The following is a 23,202-nucleotide window of genomic DNA, read 5'->3' on the forward strand; positions in this document are numbered from 1 at the left end:
GGTCCCACCTGTCCCGGGGGCGCGCCTGCCGCCATCCCTGCCCCTCCGAGGTAGCCACCCGCCCGGCCAGCCTCAGTTTGGGCTCCTGAAAAGAGGGCTTCGCTGAGCGTGCTGTGGGGGCCGGTACCGAGCCGCACGCTACACCCTGCACCTGCTGCTGCTCCTTGCACCCGTGTCTTCTGCCGGGTCTTTCCAGGAGTGGTAGAGCTTCCGCCCGTGACTCGTGAGAGGATGTTAGACGTGCGCAGGCCAGGGGTTCAGTAACAGACTAGAGCTGTCAGGCCTCGGAAAGCGTGTCGGGGCCAGAGTGCCCAAGGAGGGGACAGCGGGAGGGGGACCGAGGAGCCAGCGCGGCCGGCGGGTCGGGCTCTTTACAGTCACCTCGAGAGCAGCGGCGAGAGGCCGTCAGAGGCCTCTAAGTGGGGTCGGGAGTGGGCGCTCTGCGCGTTTCGGAAAGGATCCTTCTCCCCGGAGATGGAGAGGATTGGGAGCGCGCACAGCCAGGACAAGGAGGGGGAGGGGGAGGGCTGTGGCCGCGGTCGGGAAGGAGGGGATGGCGCCCGAATCCGGGGCACTTGCTGGATGAGCAGAGGAAGGGAGAGGAGGGCGGAGCTACGGGTTTTTCTGAAAAGGTATTTTTGACGAGGACCATTTTTGAAGTCTTTATTGAATTTGTTACAACATTGCTTTTGTGCTGTGTTTTGGGTTTTTGGCTGCGAGGCATGTGGGGTCTTAGCTCCCCAACCAGGGAGCGAACCTGCACCCCCTGCGTCGGAAGGCGAAGTCTTTTTTTCTCTTTAATTTTTTTTAGTGGGGTATAAGTTGGTTTACAGTGTTGCGTTAGTTTCTACTGTACAGCGAAGTGAGGTAGAGTTCCCTGTGCTCTACAGCAGGTTCTCATTAGTTATCCATTTTATACATATCAGTGCGTACACGTCAATCCCAATCTCCCGATTAACCACTGGACCCACCTAAGATTTTCTCTGGAGGTAGAATGTGCTGGGTGTTGGTGACTCGAGGTGGGGGGTGTACACTTGAGTGTACACCAAGGCTCCGGGGTGTACAGGCGAGGCCCTTGTGGACAGAGGATGCAGCATGGGAAGCAGCTTCATCTTTGAACTCAGTGAGCAGAGAGCTGTGTGATGTCCCCGGGGCATCTTGATGGGGGGGGGGGGTTGGATGCTGGGCTCCGGGGCCAGGGGAGAGCTGGGATAAAAGGAGCTTGAGGAGCTGCTACGCTCAGCGACGTCACGCCCGTGGATGAGGCGTCCGGGGAAAAGGCACGGATGGTGAAGAGGATCCTATTTATGCATTTGCCGTAAAATCAGACAAAAGAACGAAAGCTCTCAGAGAGTGAAATAATTCAAGAAAAAGAAATGGAAGACATGGATTGGCAAGGGAAACATTAAAGCAGATATTTATTTTTTGCAGATGATATGATTTTCCATCTAGAAAATCAGAAACAATCTGGAAACAAATTACTAGCAATAGTAAGAGTTGAGCCATGTAGCTGAGTGTGAGCTCCGTGCGCACACTGCATATACAGATGTCAACTGTGTTTCTGTACATGCTCAAGAAACTTTAAAATGTTTCTACCATTTACATAGCAACAAAAACAACAAATATAACGAGATAAGTCTAACCAAAGTTGTAAAGCCCTGTATGCAGAAATTTGTAAAATTTTCCTGCAGGATATAAAAGAAAACCTAATAAATTTTTTTTTTTAGGGCTAAACTTTAATAGAATGTGAAAGTTTGAACTCTTACACTTTAAACAAACATAACCTAGAAATTACTGATTGGTTCAAGACGGTTTTATGGAAAAACTAATCTGTAACAAAAACTTGGCACTGAGTGCGAAGGCTCCACCGTTTGAGCAAAGCGTATAAAGGGTCCCGGGGCCCGGACATTCACGACAGCAGGCATTCTCTCTTCTTCTTCTTGACGCAGGGGGTGCGGGGGGTGGCGGGCAGAGAACCGCCCGGATAGCTTCATCACACACTGTCTTGAGGCCTCGCTGTGTGAGCACCGAGCGCTCAAGGCGTTTGACGGCACCGATCTTCCTGGCCATGGCCAAGCCGTGTGGGTAGGTGATGGGTGTCAGCTTCTTCTCCTTCCGTTTCTCCGTCGTGCCTTTATCATCCCTCAGGTCAAGTTTCGTCCCCACCAGGACGACAGAGTGTTGGGACAGCGGTGTCGCACTTCAGGGTACCACTTTGCGTGAACATTTTCAAATGATGCAGGACTGCCAGGAGAAAAGCAAATTAAGAATACATCTGTTTGTGGATAGGCATGGGGACGTAATTGGTCATAACCTTCCTGTCCAGCTATACCCCACAAGCCCAGATGCGCTGCTTTTCCATCCAGCACAACACGGGCAGCATAGCTGTCAGCGACAGTGGGGACGTGCCCCCCAGGAAAGGCATTGTTGCATAACTGATCGGGAGGCCACGTTTATGAATTGGAAAATTTAGTATCATAATATAATCTCCCCCAAGTTATCTAATGGTTTAATACAACTCCAACCAAAACTCAACAAGAGCCTTTAAGAACTTGTCCATTTGCTTCTAAAATTGGAATTCATTAGAATTGTCTTCTAAAGAAGGAAGGTAGGCTTGCTCTGCCAGGTAGCAAGACATTATAAAACTTTAGTAAGGGATGCTGTGTGGTATTAGTTCAGGGGTAAAAAAAAAAAAAAAAAAATGACCAGTAGAACAAATAGAATGTTCCTAAACATATCTGTGCACATATGGACCTTCTATGAATGACTCGGGTCACATGGCAAACCAGCAGGGAAAGAAGTGAGTTTTCAATGTGTACCTGGAATATAATTGGTTATCCATATGGAAAAAATTAAATTATACACACAAAATTAAATTATCCTCTCCAGATGGATTAAGAACTTGTGTCAAAGCAAATATCTAAAGCAAAATTTTAAAATCTTTAGAAGAAAATATAGGTGAGGATTTCTGATTTCAAAGTAGGGGAGGATTTCTTAAAGTACAAAAAAGTGCTACCATGAAAGAAAAAGACTGATACATTTTAATTCATTATTAAGATTAAGAGCTTCTGTAAGTCAAAAGACAATTTAAATCAGGTAAAAAAAAAGTCACAGTATGAGACTATACTTGCAAAACATGACTGACAAAAAATTGATGTCAAGATTAAATAAAGAACACCTCAAATCAGTAAGAAGAAAGGAAAAAAAAAAAAACAATGGGCAAAAGATAAAGCAGCTGTTGCACAAAAGAGAAAGCACCTGCAGAGATACTGAGTGACACTGGTGATTCAGACATGCATACAGGCTACAGCAAACTACAAGATTGTTTCATTGGCCAAAAGCAAGAAGTCTGATGATACTAAGTATCAGCTTACACAGGCTGAAGGGCACGTAATGTAGAACGATCACTGTCGTGTAATCTTATAAACGAGCATTTACGTGCCCTCTGACTCAGCAATTCCACTCCTTAATGTGTACCCAAGACAGAAACCTGGGCGTGTCTACCAGAAGAAATGCACAGAAATGTTCACACTGGAAGAGACACTGGAGACAACCCCAGAGCCCACCTACAGGAGACCGGGTGAAAAAAATGAAGCACACTCACCTATCGGACACCACACAGCGGTGAAAATTAACGATCTGCGGTCGCGCGTAAAAGCCACGTTGGAAGCGGGTCAGTTGTCGACATCCCAGCCGTTGCCGCGTGGGTCAGGGTGACCTGCCCAGCAGAGCCTTTCCTGAATTCCTGACCTACTACGTTGTGAGCGAAATAAAACAAAACGCAGGTTCTAAGACTCTGAGTTTTGGGGTGTTTCGTCACACAACACTAGAAAACCAGAACTACATTTTTTACTCTTTCCATAACCTGTGCAAAAGCATCTGCTTATTTTTTCCCCTACGTTTGAATGCCATTCCTTCCAACAAAGTGATTAAACACCCCACCCGCCAAAATAGAGCCAGAGCTCTGAAAAACTGGGGTCACACAGGTTACACATAAACAACAAGCAGGAAAGATTAAGTGGGGGACACAGGAAGCCTGAGCAGCACGTAGGGTGCTGGGTGACACAGAACCACGCCACCAGCTTTGAAATAATAGCAGGTCGTGTCTGTTGGGTGTGCACCGTGTTTTGGAAGCAGTGCTGAGCACCTAGAGTCTGTGAGCTCAGCTGAGAGTCCCAGGAGGCTGGACTCTCCTTATGTGCGTGTGACGGCCAGGAAGACTGAGAGCCGTGAGGTTAGGGAACTCATCTGTGCTGCAGCCAGGGTCGGAACCCAAGCAGCCTGGCCCAGAGGCGGTGCCTTTAGCTTTTCTTCCGTGCTGGCGTAGACGGCAAGCCAGGAGGCAACGTGTCCGGGTGTGAGAGCAGGGCGGGAAGTGAGAGAGAGTGGGGGCATCGGGCTCGTGGACAGGCAGCTCTGGCCAGTTCGGGCCCACCGGTGGGGAGCTTGGGTCTTGTGCACACACCTGGCCTACAGGAGGGGAAGAACTGGAGCTGAGGTGACTCCTACACCCTGTGGGGAAAAGGATGCACTTCACACACCTGCTCGGGGAAGGAAGCCTGACCCTTCTGTGATTGGGAGAGGGGGCCGTAATCCTCAAGGAAAAACCAGGGTCCTGGGCTTTCCCTCCCTGAGGACCCGGAATCTGGCTTTAAACGCTGCCTCCTGTTGTGGGGACCAGAAGCTGAGAAACTATCACGGAGTCTGTTCCTGGGGTGGTGGCACACCCACCCCACCCCCAAAACCTGGCATAAGTGAAAAGAAAGCCACCATGGAATGTCACTTTAACAGTCCAAGCACCATGAAGTTCCACAGTAAATGTAAACCTTGCTTGGGATCAGCTAAATATGCACACAGACAGGTACACAGACACCAAAAGAGAGACGATTTCACTGTGAGTTAAATTTTGCTGGCAAAAAATAAAAAGGAAGGAAGGAAGGAAGGAAGGAAACCAGGAAGATTTGTTCCCTGAAAACTTTAGTTAACTGAAAAATCTGAGAGCAATTATAAAACAGTGTTCAAAATGAGGAAAGAAATAAAATAAGTCATATAAAAATCAGAAATAAAGAGCAGATAACCAATCACAGTAGATTTAGAAAAGAACAAAATGGAACATTAGGAATCCGTTAAATCCAGATGAAAGAGCTGACGGAATAGAGTAGAAAAACTAGAAAAGCAGAAGACAGATCTACGGAGAACCGGCGGAACATGGTACAGAATACGCAGCACGGTTACGAGACACACAGGTTAGAAGGACATGACCCAGTATGTACCAACCCGGGGTTCCAGGGGAGAAAAGACAGAAAATGAAAGGGATAAGAGCTTAGAATCTTCCACTTGCTATTAAAAGTATTCTCAGATAGAAGATGCTCAATGAATCTGGAGAAAGGTTTTAAAAACATGTAGGTATGGACGTCTCCTAGGGAAACTTGAGAACATCAAAGGCAAAAAGGATGTTGTAAAAGGGCCCGAGAGGAACAGAATTTTACCCCCCGAGCACAGTGTTTGGGCTACGAGAAGTTTCAGAACAGCAGCAAGAGCAGCCTGAAACAACAGGGAAACATCCGCAAGGCAATGAGAGAAAACATACAGCTGTCAAAGTAGAATTCTTTATCCAGCTAAACTATTATTCAAGAGTGTGCACGCTGTAAAGACGTTTCAGACAGAGCTTACCATGAACCGCTCTTTACTGAAAATCCCTCAGGAAGGTACTTCAGGAAGAAGGGCACTGAACACCAGACAAAGGAGGAAATGCTTGAAGACAGCAGGCGGGTTGGTGACTCGCGGAAATAGAGTGAAATAAGCATCGACGATAAACACCAATTGTGTTAACAATGATTATTTTGGTGATGACAAAATGGAACTGAAATATAAGACAATAGTACCGTGTAAAATGGCACTGGTAGTGATCAGGGTAGACATACGCAAAGGTCCTTATAGGGTAGAGAAAGAGATCAACTAGCATTAGACTTTAAGTATGTGTGTTAAAAAAATTAAGCGTATTCAGTTGAACCATAAGCAACGGCTGACGTTTGACCAACATGATGGCAATTTCACACGGGTCAACCCAGCACACTGTATAACCTCCACAGGAGAGTAGAGACAGTGGAGAAAACTCACCACACCGCTGGAGAGCAGCAGAGATAGTGGGCGTCCCTACCCACGCGAAGGCCGAGGGCCGTCCACGGTTCTCCTGTGCAGACTCGAATCATCGGGGTGAAGAAAGGGTGAGCAGCGAGGCGAGGCCCCCAGCCCCCAGCCCGGCGCCTCGTGGCATCTGCTGCGAGTCTTCCTGCAGGTGCACTTCTGGGTCCTGACACACGTCCCAACTGTCAGATGACCCAGGTGCGCGCCGGGCTCTTGGGTGCCTTCTTGGGTGGCCCGAAGGTGTAAACACGCATGTCCTCAGGGAGAGGAAAGGCACCTAGATTGTACTGTCTTGATGTAGATTTATTATTGAAACGATGTCTGCTTCCTGTATATGAAATAGAGACCAGTGGTCTTCAAGTTGGAGGACACACATCCCATTGATAAAGGCTGAACATGTGTCTCCGAATCGGTTAGTCACCGCCCTAACATGCAGATTATGAAACTAAAGAAACTAAAGGTGCCTAAAAGTGAAAGAAAGAAAAAGCCTCCCGACACCTGGACGTGGGCAAGTCTTCGGGAATGTGGGTGAAAAAGCACCCGAAGAGGGAGGAACGGGGGAACACTGAGCTATTCCTGGAAACCCCGCATTGGCAGGTTGACCCCAGACAATGTCTGAACAGTGAAGTGACTGAGGAAACAGTTCCATGCTGCTTGGAAGGTGGGCCGTGCATGGCAGACGTGGGCCTCTGGCGCTGGGGAGGGAGCAGGGCCCGGGGGCTGGGTGGGCACAGGGAAAGCTGGGCTGTAAGCTGAGGCTGCACCCAGTGCGCCCAAGAAGCCCCCGCGGACGAGAAAGTATCACTGTTTCCAGTATCCAGGAAGTTCCTACAAATCGATAAGAAAAGGATTTAAAACCCAATAGAAAACCGTGCAAAAGATATATATTGGCTATTAACAGAGAAAGAAATAGACATGTCAATAAATGTATAAAAAGATACTAAACCTTATTAGTAGGCAAGACAAATCAAATTGGAACAATAATGACAAATTTTTATTCAAGAGATTGGCAAAAGTTATGGCGTCCCAGCATTTATTGCTGCGAAGACTGGGGGGGGGGGGAAACCGGCGCCTTCGCATCCCGCTGATGGGAATTGATACGGATACAACCTAACTGAATGCAATTTCTTAATACCTATTAAGATAAAATACGGCCCTACTGTTTGACATGGGGATCTCACTTTGACGATTTATTTCATACAATTAAAAGAGCCAGTACTGAAGAGTCCACGTACAAGTGTCTTCCAAAGCGTCCTGGTGGTGGAAACAGCCCGTCAGCAGAGGGTTTTTCCCTGCAGAGCGTGAAGTGTGCGCCTTGCAGAGGGATCTCCAGCTCACGCGCGGTTGAGCACAGGGCGCCCAGGTTGACGGCAAGAAGCGGCTCCCACCGCAGACGAGCTTGGGTGTCTGCGTGGCGCCTGCTGCACACGGAGAATAGGTCCCAGCACTGCCCCCAGCACACCTGCCACACCTGCCTGGACCCTGAATCACGCCGGGCGACCCCAGGAGGATCGCATGCCCCATTTTTGTAAAATAAAACCCCGAAGATGCCTTTAAGTACACATGTGTTCGTATAGGCCTGTACGGCTGGAGGTAAAGCACACAGTGGCAGGGGGCGGCGGCAGCAGACACTTGTTCTCTGTCTTTCTGTGTGTTTCTTTTTCTGGTTACAGTAAACTCATCTGACATTGGTAAGACGAAAACTGTGAAGTTTTAATAAAAGACGCACTCCAGTAAAAGCCAGAGAGAAGGGTTTATTTAAGGGGATGGTTGGATACACAAGAAAAAAAAAAAAACCTTTCATGGGAAGAATTCTCTTCATTTACCTTGGACGTTTTCTCTTACAAATGAATCAGAATCAGGTGGTCAAAGCCTACTTAATAAAATACAAAATGCAATTCATAATAAACCTCTTATCAAACTCAGAAGATGGGAGTGATCTAGGCTTGATCAATCACGTCTATGAGAAAAGTTCAGGGAACCCCTGCTCAATGACCACTGTGTAAAATATCCCCTTTGAAGCCAGGAGCACGGAGGCCGCCATCCACTTACTTGCTCCTTACTTTGCGTTTTAAACGTGCCCTGCGTTCTCCTTGTTTCCGTTACCCCCTCCGCCTTTTGTCTGATTCGTCAGATTTCCTTGGATCCACGGGTTCCTCAGCCTGTTTGGAATTACTCTTCCTCCTCCGCCTCCTGTGGAAGTTACCTGTGTGGCCACCTGCTTACAGATGCCCGGGGTTCCTGTGCTGCCTCAGGTGGAGCATCTATAGGACCCCAGGACAAGACCAGAATTTCAGTTAAGTTTTAGCTCCTTTGAACTCCTACATCCCCCAAATTTCGATGTCAGTGCCTTCTGGAATTTTTTTTTTTTTAAATTTTATCTGTTGGCTGCGTTGGGTCTCCGTTGCTGCACGCGGGCTTTCTCTAGTCGCGGCGAGCGGGGGCTGCTCTTCGTTGCGGTGCGCGGGCTTCTCACTGCGGTGGCTTCTCTTGTTGCGGAGCACGGGCTCTGGGCGCGCGGGCTTCTTGCTCCGCGGCATGTGGGATCTTCCCAGGCCAGGGAACGCACCCGTGTCCCCTGCATTGGCAGGCGGATTCTTATCCACTGTGCCACCAGGGAAGTCCCCTTCTGGAATTTCAATTCCAGGTTATTCATCTTTCTCAAGGATCATACTTATTCAGACTTAATAATACGGTTTTTACCCATTTCCTTGCTTTCTGGTCCTTCTTGCATCCTACTTCCTCCTCTTTTCTTCCCACTGTTTTTTTTTTTTTTCCCCTGGCTGAAAAGCGTTATCTGTGCTTTCAGGGCAGGCAGCAGCAGAACAACTGCCAGGAGGCGGCTTTCACAGGAAGGGTCTTTGTTATCAGCCTGTGAGCTCGCGAGCTCAGAGCTCCCGCTTCGGCCCGGTCTGATTAGGATTCAGGCCCCTTTCCTGCGCCTCGACGGCGCCCCAGCCCCTCCTGTCTGCACGCCACCTGGTCCGGGTTATGGAATTCGAGACTCAGGGTCGTACGCTCTCCAGGATCCGAGGGGGTCTCCTCATGGCTTTCTCGGAATCACCGATGCTTCTGAGGGAGTGTTGATGTCAGGCCAGTTCTGCTTTCCCTGTAGGTCTCACCTCACAGGCAGCTCTTGGAATTTCCTCTTTAACCAAGCCTCATCCACGTGTGTCACTCTCACACCCACTCAGGACAGGTGCTTTTCTTCAGAGGGGGACCACTGGCCACGTTTCACAGGCTGCGGCGGGACCGCCGTCAGTATCCTGACCGTGCAGCCGCTCGCTGGGAGGCTCCGATCACAGCTTCCCCGTCTCGTGGGCATCCTGGGGGAGCTTGCAGGCTCAGTCTGGGCCATACAGGTAGCGGGGGAGACAGTGGGGACGGGAGTGGGACTCCAGTTGGGGGAGGGTCTCCTGGGGTATTTAGCACATACCCAGGTCAGAGAGAGAGGGGCTGGCTGTGGTGGGGGCTGGGCGCCGCCACCGAATACAGATAGGTGCCGGAGGGTGTCTGCATGACTATCAAAGCCGAGCCCGAGGGTATGAAGCCAACGTAGGAGCAGGCGGAAGGCTGGAGCTCCCTGAGACCCCAGAACCCGGTGTAGGCGTTGGGCAGCCCCTGGGGGCTCATCCCAAGTGCGTCACTGCCGGGGCCGGGGTCCTGCAGCACGTGGCCGTGTGCCGCGGCCGCCGTGGCTGCCCTGGCGAGAGGGCTCTCCCTGGCTTCTGGCTCCGCGGGCTGTTCGGGCAGCTCTCCGCCGTCCAGCTCCAAATGCAGATCTGGCCCCAGCAGGCGTCCCGGCCCCTCCTGCAGGCGGGGGTCCCGGCCCCGGCGTCTTTCAGCCCTCTGGCTCTCTCCCCTGCGGCGGCCTCGGCCTCTCTGTGCCAGGCGAGCCGAGTCCACGAAAGCTGGGGTCTCACATCTCAAGGGGTTCACATAGGCAAAGGGTCTCGAGGGCTGGCCTGGCTGCGGGGGTCCGGCTGCCCCCCCAGGGTCTCCGCCTTCCGCGCCAGGGCAGCGTGTCTCCTGGGCATGAACACCTGAGGTGGAGAGACATGCAGAGACTCAGCAGGCGGAGCCTTGGGGGCGGGGGGGCCCTGGACGGCCACAGGCCTCCCCCAGGCTGGGCACCCCCCACGGGCCGTGGCGTTCGGCCCTCACAGCTGCCTGGCCAGTAGGAGAGACAGACAGAAGCAAACACAACCACGTAGCGGCGCTGACGGCGCAGGGGCAGGGAGGGCAGAGAGGCCGCGCGCCGGGCTCTCTGAGTCGAAGGACAGCACCACGCGAGGGGCGGCTCACCGGGGCCTCCTTCAGCTCGGCCAGGCTTGAGTTTACCCTGCGGTCCAGGGAGAGCCACTGAAAGAAAGGCAGCAAGGGCGTCACAGCTGGACTTGGGGGTCAGGGAAGAGGTGTGCCTGGAGCAGGGGTGCCGGGAAGGAGGGGCTGCAGCCTCGGGGCAGGCGTGAAGGGGTCGGTGGCTGGGGGCGACCGGCTGACCCCTCTGTCTGCAGGCGGCCCCCTGCCCATCCCTTATGAGCTCCTCCCCCACCCTTTCCCCAGCGGGGGGCAGGAGGCCCTTCCCGAGGAAGCAGGTGCAGGTTGGGACGACAGAGGATGAGCCTGATGATGCGAAGGCGTTTGGGTCGTCCAGGTGGGGGCCTGGGCTGGAGCTGGCTTGGGGGTCACCACCAGATGGGTTAATTCTCTTCCTCAGCTCTTGGCTAGGAAAACTGGGAGGTGAGGGTTCAGAGCTGGGGGCTCCCGTGAGAAAAAAGAAGCCAAGAGAGAAAAGGACACCAGAGAAAAGAAACAGGGCATGGAATTCCAGAGGGGGATGGGATTCTCCAGCCGATGTGGAGCCGACGTCGATGGGAGGCGGGGGTCGCAGGGTGACGCTGGGGTGAGGCTGCCTGTCTAGGCTGGAGCAGGTTGGAAGGGGGTGAAGTTGGTGGAGCACTTGATTGGGTGTGGATTTAAACAATCAGGGAAGAGTTTGAGAGCCCTGAATTTGCAAACAATAGCCCGACTACTAAATCCTGGAAAATTCAGAAGGGGGGAATTAACCCTGGGGCACAGGACGCCTGCGCTCAGAGTGACGGGCCCTTGGGGGCCCTGGAAGGCGGGCGGGCGGTGGGGCCCGGGGCTCCAGCGTGGAAAGCGAGGGTGCGCACGGCACCACGCTGAGAGCTCGTGACCGTGACCGTGACCGACAACTCCACACCCCTCTGCTGGGAGGGAGGGCCCTGCGTACAGTCTAACTGGGGAAAGCGGGCAGGAGCGGAGGCCTTCAGAGGACAGGAAGTAGCGCCGCGAAACAGAGGAAGAGGGTCGTGTCCGGAGGGGAAACTGAGGCGAGGGCCGCTGTTCTCCACCAAACGCCTTCTGTGTCATACAAGTAAACACCAAACGTAGAGTCAAGACTGGGGAGCCCTGGAAAGGGGGTGCGGGCGTCTCACGTACCTTCATTGGGGGCCGTTGGGCGGAAGCGCTTGGAGGGTCTCTGCTCCTGCATGAGGGACCTGCCCGAGAGAGGAAGGCGGGTCAGCCCGGGGGCTCCACCCCCCCCGCAGCCCCGCGTCCGCTGCACGCAGGCGGGAGCTCGCTGGGCCGGGCGGTGTCTGCAGGGACGGGCCTTTCGGAGAGGAGCCAGGAGCGCTCGGCCTGCACGAGGGTTCACTAATTCGCCCCAAGTGCGGGACGAGGTGGGAGAGGCGAGATTGCCTCGGGCCGGTTGGAGGAGCCTCCCGGCCGGCGGGGGGCAGACGTGGAGGGCGAGGCTGGCTGGGGAGCGGGCCCTGGCCCCCCCCGGGCGCCGGAGGCTCTGTCCCCCCCACCCCCCACCCCCCGCTGGTCGTGCGAGGCGTGCCCAGCCCCCAGGGACGCCCGCACGAACCGAGGCGCGAACCGAGGCACGAACCGAGTCTCGCCGGCGTGGCTCCGCGGCTGCCGCTGGGCGTCTGGAGACCCTTCGGGGAAGAGGGCGTGAGGCGCTGGAGCCCGGGGGTGCCGCAGTCCCGACCGAGGGCAGCCTTCAGAAGTACCTCCCGCGGAGCAGGCCTGGCCTCGCAGGGGCCCGACGGGAAACTCGCTGCTCCGGAGCCGCGCAGGCCCCCCTTATAAGCCCGTCGGGAGCGCCCGTGTGATTGGGTAGACGGAGGGCGGGCCAGCCAGCCTGAGCCGAGAAGAGTCGATTGGGTTCCAGTTTCCTGCTGCCGTGAAGGAAAGGGTTCTAGCCGCAAGGCTCCGGTGACGGGTTGATCTCATCATTACAGAAAAGGGCAGGGTTGTGGTCGTGTCACGTGACCGACGGGAGGTTTGATTCGGTTTGCAGGGCGCGGCAGGCGGGCAAGGAAAGCACCCAGGGTGGGTGTTCGGGCTGGACCTGGCAGGATTAATGGACCCCAGCCAGGCCGAGGGGCGAGGGGGAACAGCACGCACCTAAGCTCGAGCTACCGGGGAGCCCCACCTCCACGCCGGCCCAGGCGGGCTTAGACAGACGGGGGGACGGAGCCCGCCCGGGTTCCAAGCGCAGTGGAGATGCCGCCGTGGGACTAGACCACCCTGGCCGTGAAAGGGGAACCAAGTGAGCGTGTCGGGGGGCCAGGAGGCTGCGCTGACTTCTGGGATGGAGATGGTGTCTTATGAGGTGGGGGGCAGGGGCTGACAAAGGGGGACAGTCCACAGGTAGAGAGACGTTTACCGGGGAGAAAAGAACCAGAGTCGGGTGGTCCGGACACACCCTTAGGGAAGGAGTGGGCTTATCTGGACGGAACTCCTATCAGGAGTCCGTGCTCAGCGGGAAGGCTGCGGCCTTGCTTCCTGCACGTGGCGCTGAGAGAGACTGGAGCCGCCACGTGCAAGGAGGTCGGGCGGCAGCTCTGGGCTCGGGAGCTCAGAGACAAGGCGGAGGCTGGAGACCTGTGCAGGCGGCTCCCTCCACAGGCGTTAAACGGCGGGTGTGAACACGGGAGTCCCGGAAGAGAGCCTTGAGGGCACGGGATGGGAACCGCAGTGTTGCTGTAAAACGCCTTCCAAAATTACTGTATAAATAATGCAGTCCCGCTGAATCCCAATGTTATGTTTGTTTCCTTTCTCTTTTTAAAAACAATCAGCTTTTTTGAAGTGCAGTTTAGACTCGATGAAATACATCCTCTTTACACACACGGTCCAGTGAATTGTGGTAAACGTACCACCCTTGGGTAAGCATCACCACAGTTGAGACATGGAATGTCTTCATCACCTCAGAAAGTTCCCTCGGGCCCCTTTGCAGTCAGCCTGTCCCCCAGCCGCAGGCTGCCCGGGCCAGCTCTCCATCCCTGGCGACCATCTGCCCGCCCTGGAATCCCGCTGAGCGGGGTGCCGCGGCCGGGACTTTGCCCCGCTCGCGTTCGCTCCGCTGCAGGGTGACTCGGGGGCCCTCCCTCCGGATCGCTGCCTCTTACCCCGTCGCACGAGCGTCCGCTCGCCAGCTGGTGGACATTTGGGTTGTTTCCAGTTTGGGGATGTTACGAAGAAGCTGCCGTGGACATTCATGTACAAGTCTTTGTGTGGACATGTGGCTTCATTTCACCTGAGTAAATACCTAGATGTGGAATTTCTGGGTGACCTGTCCCGTGTTTGTTTAACTTTGTGAAAACCATCGAACTCTTTTCCGAAGCGGTGGTTGCACCCTTTTATATTCCCTCCAGCGGTGTGTGAGGGGTCTGGTGGTTCCACGTCCTTGCTAGCGCTCGGCGTTGCCATCTTGTTGATTTCAGCTATTCTAGGGTCTGCGGACTGGTGTTTTGTACTTCTTCGTATGAATATCCAGTTTGTTCCGATACCATTTGTGAAATCAGTGCTAGTTGTTTTCTTTCATGCAACTGTATGAAAAGCTTTAAACTGTATATGGAGAATTAGTCATTATGTAATTAACCAATGATGAAGGAAAACAAGAGTGCGTTGACCCTTTCCCACCCATCAGAACAGTGCGGTGTTGGCAAAGGAACAGGCCAATCCGTGGCTGGAAAGATGAGAAAGATACCACCAGTGGCAGCAATAACTGACACTGTTGAGGGCTTGCCACGTGCCTGGTTCCCAGGACAGCCGTGTTCATATGTAAGTCCTCCCAACGAGGCCGCTTACCTTTCCGGCGCTATTGTCGTTCCCGTCTGACAAGTGAAGAAATGGAGACACAGGACAGTTAGGTGGCCTGCTGTGGGCCGACTGGGATGTGAGCCAGACGCTCCTGTCGAGAGGCCAAGGTCTGAACCTCTTCCTTGTTTGCTGACAGCTCTAAGGGAAGTTTACAGCCAACTGAGGCCCTGTTTCTGTTCAGCTGGAACATGTGTGTATTAGTTTCTGATGGCTGCTGTAAAACTTTACTACAAGCTTAGTGACTTAGATGAACACGAGTTTATTATCTTTGTATCGCTGTGAAATTGTACTTCACGCGCTCACTCACCCTCTTCCGATCTGCGCGTTGTAGGTGCGGTGCCTGTGCGTCTTCGCCTGTCCGTCTCCAGGCAGTGGAGTTACTGACACTTCTCAGCAGCTTTGGGATTTGACATAGTGTTACTTCACTCCAGCTTTTTAAAACATGTTCTGTAACTCGTTGGTTGTACTTAACTGTACAACTTCTACTGCGATGCTTTACCGCGTGGTGAACGCCTCGATCGTGTGACTGGGGCCGTGTAAACCACTAAATGTGGACTTAGAGGCTGGGAAAAAAGTACTGCATGTCAGAAGTTCAGAGCAGGTCCCACTGAGCTAAAATCCAGGTGTTGATGGGGCTGCAGTTCTGTTCTGGAGGCTCCAGGAGGGAATCGTCTCCTCAGCTTTTCCAGCCCCTAGCGGCGCCTGAGTACTTGGCTCTCAGCCGCTCCCCCGTCTTCAAAGTCGGCAGTGAAACAAAAATACTCCCGGGTCCCCATTTCTTTTTTTTTTTTTTTTTTTTCCCGGTACGTGGACCTCTCACTGTTGTGGCCTCTCCCATTGCGGAGCACAGGCTCCGGATGCGCAGGCTCAGCGGCCATGGCTCACAGGCCCAGCCACTCCGCGGCATGTGGGATCCTCCCGGACCGGGACACGAACCCGCGTCCCCTGCATCGGCAGGCGGACTCTCAACCACTGCGCCACCAGGGAAGCCCACCGGGTCCCCATTTCTGATTAACTGGGGGAGGGTGAGATGGAGAGGGACTAGAGGCGTGCGTCTTTCATAGGTTGCAATAAACACATTTTCTTCTCCAATTTTCAAAAAATACTTTCGTAAGAAAGTTTTTCTTCTTCTGTTAATTAGTATATATCATTTTAAGAAAAACTGTGCATTGTAAAAAATTTCAAGTATATCTACAGAAAAGTAAATGGAAGAGTGTGATGACTCCCCGTGTAGCCCTCACCCAGCTTCGGTAGTTGCTGGCTCACGACCAGTCTTATTTCATCTCTACCCACTACTCCCCCCATGCTGGGTTGTTTTGCAGCAAGTCCCGGGCGCCTTGCCTCTTAAACCGTAAATATTGCATATTCTGTGTCTCTAAAAGGTAAGGGCTCTTTCTATAAACATAACCACGACGAGGATGTTTAAATGACATGAAAGAAATGAGGAGGACCCAGCTAAGGGAAGGGGATTGAGTACACGAGAGAGAGGTGAGATCATCAGCGTCGGAGATCAAGGCGAGTGTGTGTGTTTGCTCACTGGAGCCGTCCTCGGCGGTGTTTGCTTCCTCTGCAGAGCAGCAGGGAAAAGCATTGCTGGAACTGGGGCAAGTGGCGGGAACCGGCACCAGCCGCCACGACGGAAGCCCCCTCCCCGGAGCCAGGGCCTTATCCAGCCCAGGTTTACCTCCCACGTGAAGGTCAGCGTGAGGTGGCTGCCTGCCCACCTGAAACAGGTGTCTCCACGTCACCTCCACTCCCGTCTCGTGGGCCAGCTCCAGTCGCGTGGCTCAAGCCACGTGCCGGTGGTACGGAGAGGACCGGCCACTGGGCGTGGGCCGTCTTCCTGCCCCACGGGACGTGTGCACTGGAAGTTTATTCTGGAACTTTAGCCGCTTCACTCACACGCACGTTTTTACAACAGCAGATGCATCGATTGTGTCAGGAGTGCTAGAGGGTGGGATCGGCCGTGCAGACCCCGAGGCGGGTGCCCGGCCTGCAGCCCCAGCTCCACACGCCCTGTGTGGCCTTGAGTGACCTGGGGCACGTCGTCTGACTGCTCTGAGACCCGAGTTATCCGTGCGCACAGCAGAGATTGCTGATGGCATCCTTGGTACAGAGGTTTTTCACTGAGGACAGTTTGGAATCATGGATGATATTGTTTGTAGGCAAACAAGTATTAACTATTATTCTTATTTGCATATTCAGATGATATATTATCGACCTAAGGAACCCAAGAATAAGAAAATAAGAGAACTCCTCAGTTACACATTTAAATGCAAGAAGGTAAATTATTTCCTATATGCCGTTGATAACCAGCAACACGGCAGAATGAGCCAGCGTGGGCGCTTCCCCCCGCCCCACGCGCACTGAATAGATGTGGGCGCTTCCCCCAGCCCCACGCGCGCAGAACAGATGTGGGCGCTCCCCCCCGCCCCACGCGCGCAGAACAGATGTGGGCGCTTCCCCCAGCCCCACGCGCGCAGAACAGATGTGGGCGCTCCCCCCAGCCCCACGCGCGCAGAACAGATGTGGGCGCTTCCCCCAGCCCCACGCGCGCAGAACAGATGTGGGCGCTCCCCCCAGCCCCACGCGTGCAGAACAGATGTGGGCGCTCCCCCCCGCCCCACGCGCGCAGAACAGATGTGGGCGCTCCCCCCCGCCCCACGCGCGCAGAACAGATGTGGGCGCTCCCCCCAGCCCCACGCGCGCAGAACAGATGTGGGCGCTCCCCCCCGCCCCACGCGCGCAGAACAGATGTGGGCGCTCCCCCCAGCCCCACGTGCGCAGAACAGATGTGGGCGCTCCCCCCCGCCCCACGCGCGCAGAACAGATGTGGGCGCTTCCCCCAGCCCCACGCGCGCAGAACAGATGTGGGCGCTCCCCCCCGCCCCACGCGCGCAGAACAGATGTGGGCGCTCCCCCCCGCCCCACGCGCGCAGAACAGATGTGGGCGCTCCCCCCAGCCCCACGCGCGCAGAACAGATGTGGGCGCTCCCCCCCGCCCCACGCGCGCAGAACAGATGTGGGCGCTTCCCCCAGCCCCACGCGCGCAGAACAGATGTGGGCGCTTCCCCCAGCCCCACGCGCGCAGAACAGATGTGGGCGCTCCCCCCCGCCCCACGCGCGCAGAACAGATGTGGGCGCTCCCCCCCGCCCCACGCGCGCAGAACAGATGTGGGCGCTCCCCCCAGCCCCACGCGCGCAGAACAGATGTGGGCGCTCCCCCCCGCCCCACGCGCACAGAACAGATGTGGGCGCTTCCCCCAGCCCCACGCGCGCAGAACAGATGTGGGCGCTTCCCCCAGCCCCACGCGCACAGAACAGATGTGGGCGCTCCCCCCCGCCCCACGCGCGCAGAACAGATGTGGGCGCTCCCCCCCGCCCCACGCGCGCAGAACAGATGTGGGCGCTCCCCCCAGCCCCACGCGCGCAGAACAGATGTGGGCGCTTCCCCCAGCCCCACGCGCGCAGAACAGATGTGGGCGCTTCCCCCAGCCCCACGCGCGCAGAACAGATGTGGGCGCTTCCCCCAGCCCCACGCGCGCAGAACAGATGTGGGCGCTTCCCCCAGCCCCACGCGCACAGAACAGATCTGTTGGAAATGTGCAGGCACAGGGCCTGAGAGACAAAAAGGGAATTTTGCTGTGTGTCGCTGATAAAGTAGTAGATGTCATCAGTACTGGCTGAGAAATAAACCCCAGAGGATGCAGGGAGGGGTTTGAATGCTCCCTCCGGAATGGAGACTTGCCCTGGTGCCCCCGCATTTGAGAGCCAGGAGCCAGACCTCAGCTGAAACCTGGGATCCTGGAGAAACTGCCCTTCAGCGACGGGGGCACCAAGATGAATCCGCCCAGCAGCTGGAGAAGCAAGAGGCAGCTTAGGTCTCCGAGGCTCTAGCCCAAAGATTCCAGGCTCCTCAGCCTGGTACAAGGTCCCAGTTTATACGGAGCACACGTTGCAGAAATCCTAGAGGCAAGTTAACAGTCTTTAAAAAGTCTTATCGTGAACTCAATGAGGCCAACTGGCCAAAGAAGACAGAAATGTGCTCTCTAGCAGTATTTCCACAACGCAGAGCACGAGAGTCCCCAAAAGGAAGAAAAAATCCTCCGTGAAGATGAACCCATGCGTGAAAACTACAGCCCAGGAGGCCAGTCTCAGTCTGTCTGCGCTCGTGGTCACTTCCTCCACACTCGATTCTTTTGAAGCAAAGCCTAGCCATCAAACCCTAGGGCAGGTTGCTGAGTCACGGGGCTCCAAATGCTCCATTCCGCGAAGGACAGCCAGCTGGCCCTCCAGAAGAGCCGCACCGGCTCACATCCCAGCTGGCGGTGCGTGCGTTTCCCCTTACCCACATTCCCATTTCAGTCGTAAATATTTCAATATAGATCTCTAAAAGATAAGGACGCCTATCTCAGAGATAACGAAGTGAGTCTCTGAGTGGTGGAGCAGGAGGAGAAATAGGAAGGACTAGCCTACCAAGAAAGTGAAATAACAGATCAGTCTGAAGTATAAAGGAAATGTGCTTAAAATTATTAATGAGACAAAATAAGGGCTAGAAAACATAAGCAAAAACAGGGAAATATGGAAGCAAACAAAGCACGTCGATTTAAAAATGAAGCAAATGCAACTTCTAGAAATAAGCATAATCATCGCAATGTGAAATTAAGTGATTATGACATAGTTTTAAAGGTAAAAAATGCAAGCACACTGCAGGTGGAGCAGGCAAGGGCGGGAAGATACGCAAGAGAGGTTAAGAGACGCGGAAGCAGGGGCACAGAGGATGCAGCGCGCGCGGCCGGGAGGAGAAGGGGCGGCGGCCGCCAGCAGCTCCCTGGGGCGGAGCAAAGACTCGGGCGCTCGGAGGGAAGAATCGGAAATGGCAGAGGCGGGAAGAACGTCGACGTGCGCCCAAGCGCTACGCGAGCGAAACTGCCGAAAGCAAAAGCAGAGGCAAAGAGCATAAAGGCAAGCAGACCCCACAGGAGGCAACGTCCTCTAAAAACAGCTCATGGGCTGACAAAGGCTTCTTCTCGGCCGCAGCAGAGAAGTCGAGGTGGGGAAAGCATGTGGAGAAATCCAGTTAAGGCCCCAGCCCCGAAGAATGACCGAGTGTCGGAGGACAGGGCGCTTAGGCGCCTGGCAGGAGTGAACTAGGGGCACAGTGGCTGCAGCCGGTGCGGGACGGCTGACCCTCCTGAAGGCGGGGCCCTTGAACCTTGCGCAGCGCGTCTGAGTCACCGGAGAAGCACGTACACGTCCTCACGCGCAGGCTGCGATCCGCACCAACTTCGCCAGAACCTCCGCACGTGGGACCGGGAATCGTCTTTTTTGTTTTGCGGTGCGCGGGCCTCTCACCGCCGGGGCCTCTCCCGTCGCAGGGCACGGGCTCCGGACGCGCAGGCGCAGCGGCCACGGCTCACGGGCCCAGCCGCTCCGCGGCACGTGGGATCCTCCCGGGCCGGGGCACGAACCCGCGTCCCCCGCATCGGCGGGCGGGCTCCCAACCACCGCGCCCCCAGGGACGCCCCCAGGAATCTTTCGTCGTCTCTCCGGTGGTGCGGGGTGCTGCCGGGTGTGAAAGCCAGTGGTCTGAGTCGACGCTGGTCCTCAGCCTCGGCTGTCCTTGGCGTCACCTGAAGAGTTCTGAGCAGCTCTGATGTCCGGGTCCACCCCCACCGAGAGTCGGATGGAGCACGGCCATGGAAGCCCCCGCAAGAAAGACACAAGCTCCAATTCCTGGTGGACGGCTCTTTCCACAAAAGTAATGAGCTACAGGACAGCCGGGGCACAGAGCTGACGTTATTCCGTAACCATCCAGATTTAAATCTGTCACTTCCACAGCCCCGTGGTACAAAAGCACGCGAGTTGTTGCTGTGACACTGGGTTCTGTTGAATGTTGCAGGCATCAGGCGAGGGCTGCTGAGTGGTAATTTGGTCTGCCACCAACCAAGAAAATGACAAGGACTTGGAGAAAACAAGAAGAGCAGCTTTCAGCTGCTCGATGTGGCAAACACAATAATTATATGTTTTCCCTTAAAAACACTTTAATATACTTTCAATACTCACATATAAAGAATACTTAAATGTTTTTCTCCCCAATTTTTTCTCTGTAAAATTGGCACGTGACACGCTGTCTTCTGGCTCTAGAGAAGGTGTCAAATTAGCATGGGGCCACTGCCCCCCAAACAGTGTTGGAGGTGCCACCAAAGCTAGAGGGAGGTCAGTGGTTGTGTCCAAGAAAGGCCGGGAACGGAGAGAACTCCCAGAGCCGCTGAGTGTGGCTCACAGCTGAGTGGGGCGAGTGGGCGGGGAGATGGGGCAGCAGCTCCCCTCGCCAGGGGAGGGGGCAGGAGGGCTGCTGTGGCCGTGACTCTAGTCTCCCGCGTTGTTTTGAGTAAACCAGAGTCTGCCGAGCGATCCGCAGGCGGGGAGACAGCGCTCAGCCAAGGGGCTGATCTGGAGCATGCATGGAGCCTGGAGTCGCCGAGGAAAAGGTGGGAAATTGCACAGAACACTGAGGCGGGGGGCTGGAACACAGCGCAAGGGGCGCTGCCGCTCAGTCCTTCCGGTTATCGTATGAAACCATCACGTCCAGTGTGATGGGAGGGAGAATGTGGGTAAGGGGACACGCACGCCCCGCCAGCTGGGATGTGAGCCGGTGCGGCTCTTCTGCAGGGCAAGCTGGCTGTCCTTCGCGGAGTGGAGCATTCGGAGCCCCGTGACTCAGCAGCCCGGCCTCCCGAGGCTCAGTCCTGGTGAAGGTCACGCTGAACGACAGGCATAAACAAGAAGGTTCCTTCATCCCAGCACTACGGAAGGCCTGGGAAGGTCGAGGCAGCCCCCGGGCTCGCTGCTGGGGAAGAGGACAGAGACACAGAGGGCGGGCGCGTGCTGGGGACCACGGGTCCAGAGCATCGGGCACAGAGTGCGGACAGATCCCAGAACGTATGCTGTCGTGGAAAAGGGGAAAAGTACAGTTAGACCTGTCGGACGTTACCACTTAGGTACGTGGAAAACACATACAAAAAGCAATACTACCTATTTTTCAAAAGTACTTTTATTTCTAAAGCCATAAAGCAGACACGTTAGATGGGGCGCTGCTCGGGGAGGGGAGGAGGGGGACATCATCGAGGCTGAAGGGAAGGCGCGTGGGGTGGTCAGAGCAGCTGTGATCTGAGGAACGTGTCAACTTGCGCTCTTGCCCCTGAGGTCAAACTAGACATTAAATAAAGCAGGGTGCTTTTTGCGCAACCGTATGCCTGGTGCAAATAGGCAAATGCGGCAAACTTTTCTTTTCCAGTCCATCAGAGGCCACCTTTGTACAGGTTACATATTTATAAGCTCTCGGGTCTGTTTCTGGGTCAGATTCCATTTCATCAATCTGTTTTTGCATCAGAACCATGTTCTTTTAAGATTGTGGCTTTGTGGGTTTTGGTTATCAGTTGTAGAAATTCACCCCCTTCTTACCTTCTCCAGAATGTACTCGGCTGTTCCTCCTCTTTCACCCGTGTTCCTTCGGGGTCAATTTTTCATTTGGGAAAAAACATCCTCCTGAAAATTTTGAATTACACTAAAATTAGTCCATTGGTTGAAGAAGAGTTCCTACGTATTTTTTTTTTTTTTTGGAGTATAATTGCTTTACAATGTTGTGTTAGTTTCTGCTGCACAGTGAAGTGAATCGGCTATTTGTGTACCTCTATCCCCTCCCTCTTGGACCTCCCTTCCACCGCCACCCCCATCGCACCCATCCAGGTCGTTATAAACTTTTAACTTCAGAACAGTTTTAGATTTACAGAAAAATTACAAAGAGAGTACAGAGGATGTCCCCGCACCCCGCACAAGTTCCCCGTGACTTACGCACACCTTACCTTGGTTCCAGTTAATGGACATTTGTTACAGTGAATGCACCAGCACTGATACCTTATGGTTAACTGAAGTCCGTGCTTGGTTTGGATTTCCCTAGTTTTTACACGGAGACCTTTTTCTGTCGCAGGATCCCACGCCACGCCCCGCCGTCACGTCTCCTCGGAGTCCCCTCGGCCGGGACGAGCTCCCAGACTCCCTTCTTTGTGTTGACCTTGGCGGTTTTGAGGGGGACTGGTCAGGGGTTCCGCACGTCCCACCCAGGGTGCGTCCAGCAGGGCTTCACCGTCGGCGCTGGCCTCGACCGCCTGGCCGAGGCCCCGGGGGTCCGCTCTCTCCAGCACACAGTTACGCCTTTCCCCCTTTCTTCACCGCCCTCCTCGCCAGCGGTCACTAGGCGCAGCCCCCTCTTAGGGCTGGGGCGTCCGCTGCGCGCGCCCGAGGCCGCAGTGTCGGCGTAAACTCCTCGGCGTTCCTCTGCGTGGGAGACTAGTCTCTTCTCCCTGTGTGTTTATTCGGCCAGTCACTCCTTTATCTCAGGATGGACTCGTGGATATTGACTTTGGCCCTTGGGTCGTGGCTCCCGTGCCCTTTTACAGCGCCCCCATCTTTCTGCCTTTGAGCGCTTCCTCGGTCTGGCCTCGCCTTCCGTCGTTCCCGCTCCGTCCTGGAATCCGCCATTTCTCCGGCGAGCCCTGGTTCCTTTTACTGGAGACGGTGTGAGACCTCGAGGTCTGGACTTCGGGTGCGCTTGTTGCTGCTAGTGGGGTGTCGTCGCTTCAGCTGACGTTGCGGACAGTGACCCCGCTCGGCTGGCAGGCCCGGGAAATAAAGTGTGCGTAGACACACCTGTCTGTCCCCTCTCTTCCCGTGCTTCCGTATCGAGCCATAAACCTCTAGGTCAGGTTAGATTAGGCACGAGTCTGCTCTGACGCCTCCACTCTGCCGCGTAGGTCGCCCCGGCCTCCTCCCTTCGCTTCTCTGCAAGCTCCCACCAGCCGCGTGTGTGCACCCCCACCCGTGTGCTTCCCCGTGGGCGCTCGTGCCCGG

At 54.8% G+C, this 23,202-nt stretch overlaps 1 protein-coding gene and 1 pseudogene across 1 annotated transcript; both read right to left on the reverse strand.

Annotated features, from left to right (window-relative positions):
• Positions 1-1,909: 1,909 nt before the first annotated feature.
• Positions 1,910-9,194, reverse strand: LOC131763606 (ras-related C3 botulinum toxin substrate 1 pseudogene; annotated as a pseudogene).
• Positions 9,195-9,588: 394 nt separating this feature from the next.
• On the reverse strand, positions 9,589-11,665 carry PRR20G (proline rich 20G). The gene is made up of 2 exons (XM_059075951.1): positions 11,614-11,665; positions 9,589-10,190 (listed from the first exon to the last, which is right to left on the reverse strand). The coding sequence occupies exons 1-2, from the start codon at positions 11,663-11,665 to the stop codon at positions 9,589-9,591; spliced, it is 654 nt and encodes a 217-aa protein (XP_058931934.1).
• Between the last annotated feature and the right edge of the window lie 11,537 nt (positions 11,666-23,202).

The sequence above is a fragment of the Kogia breviceps genome, chromosome 10 (assembly GCF_026419965.1).
Source record: "Kogia breviceps isolate mKogBre1 chromosome 10, mKogBre1 haplotype 1, whole genome shotgun sequence".
Lineage (NCBI taxonomy): Eukaryota > Metazoa > Chordata > Mammalia > Artiodactyla > Physeteridae > Kogia > Kogia breviceps.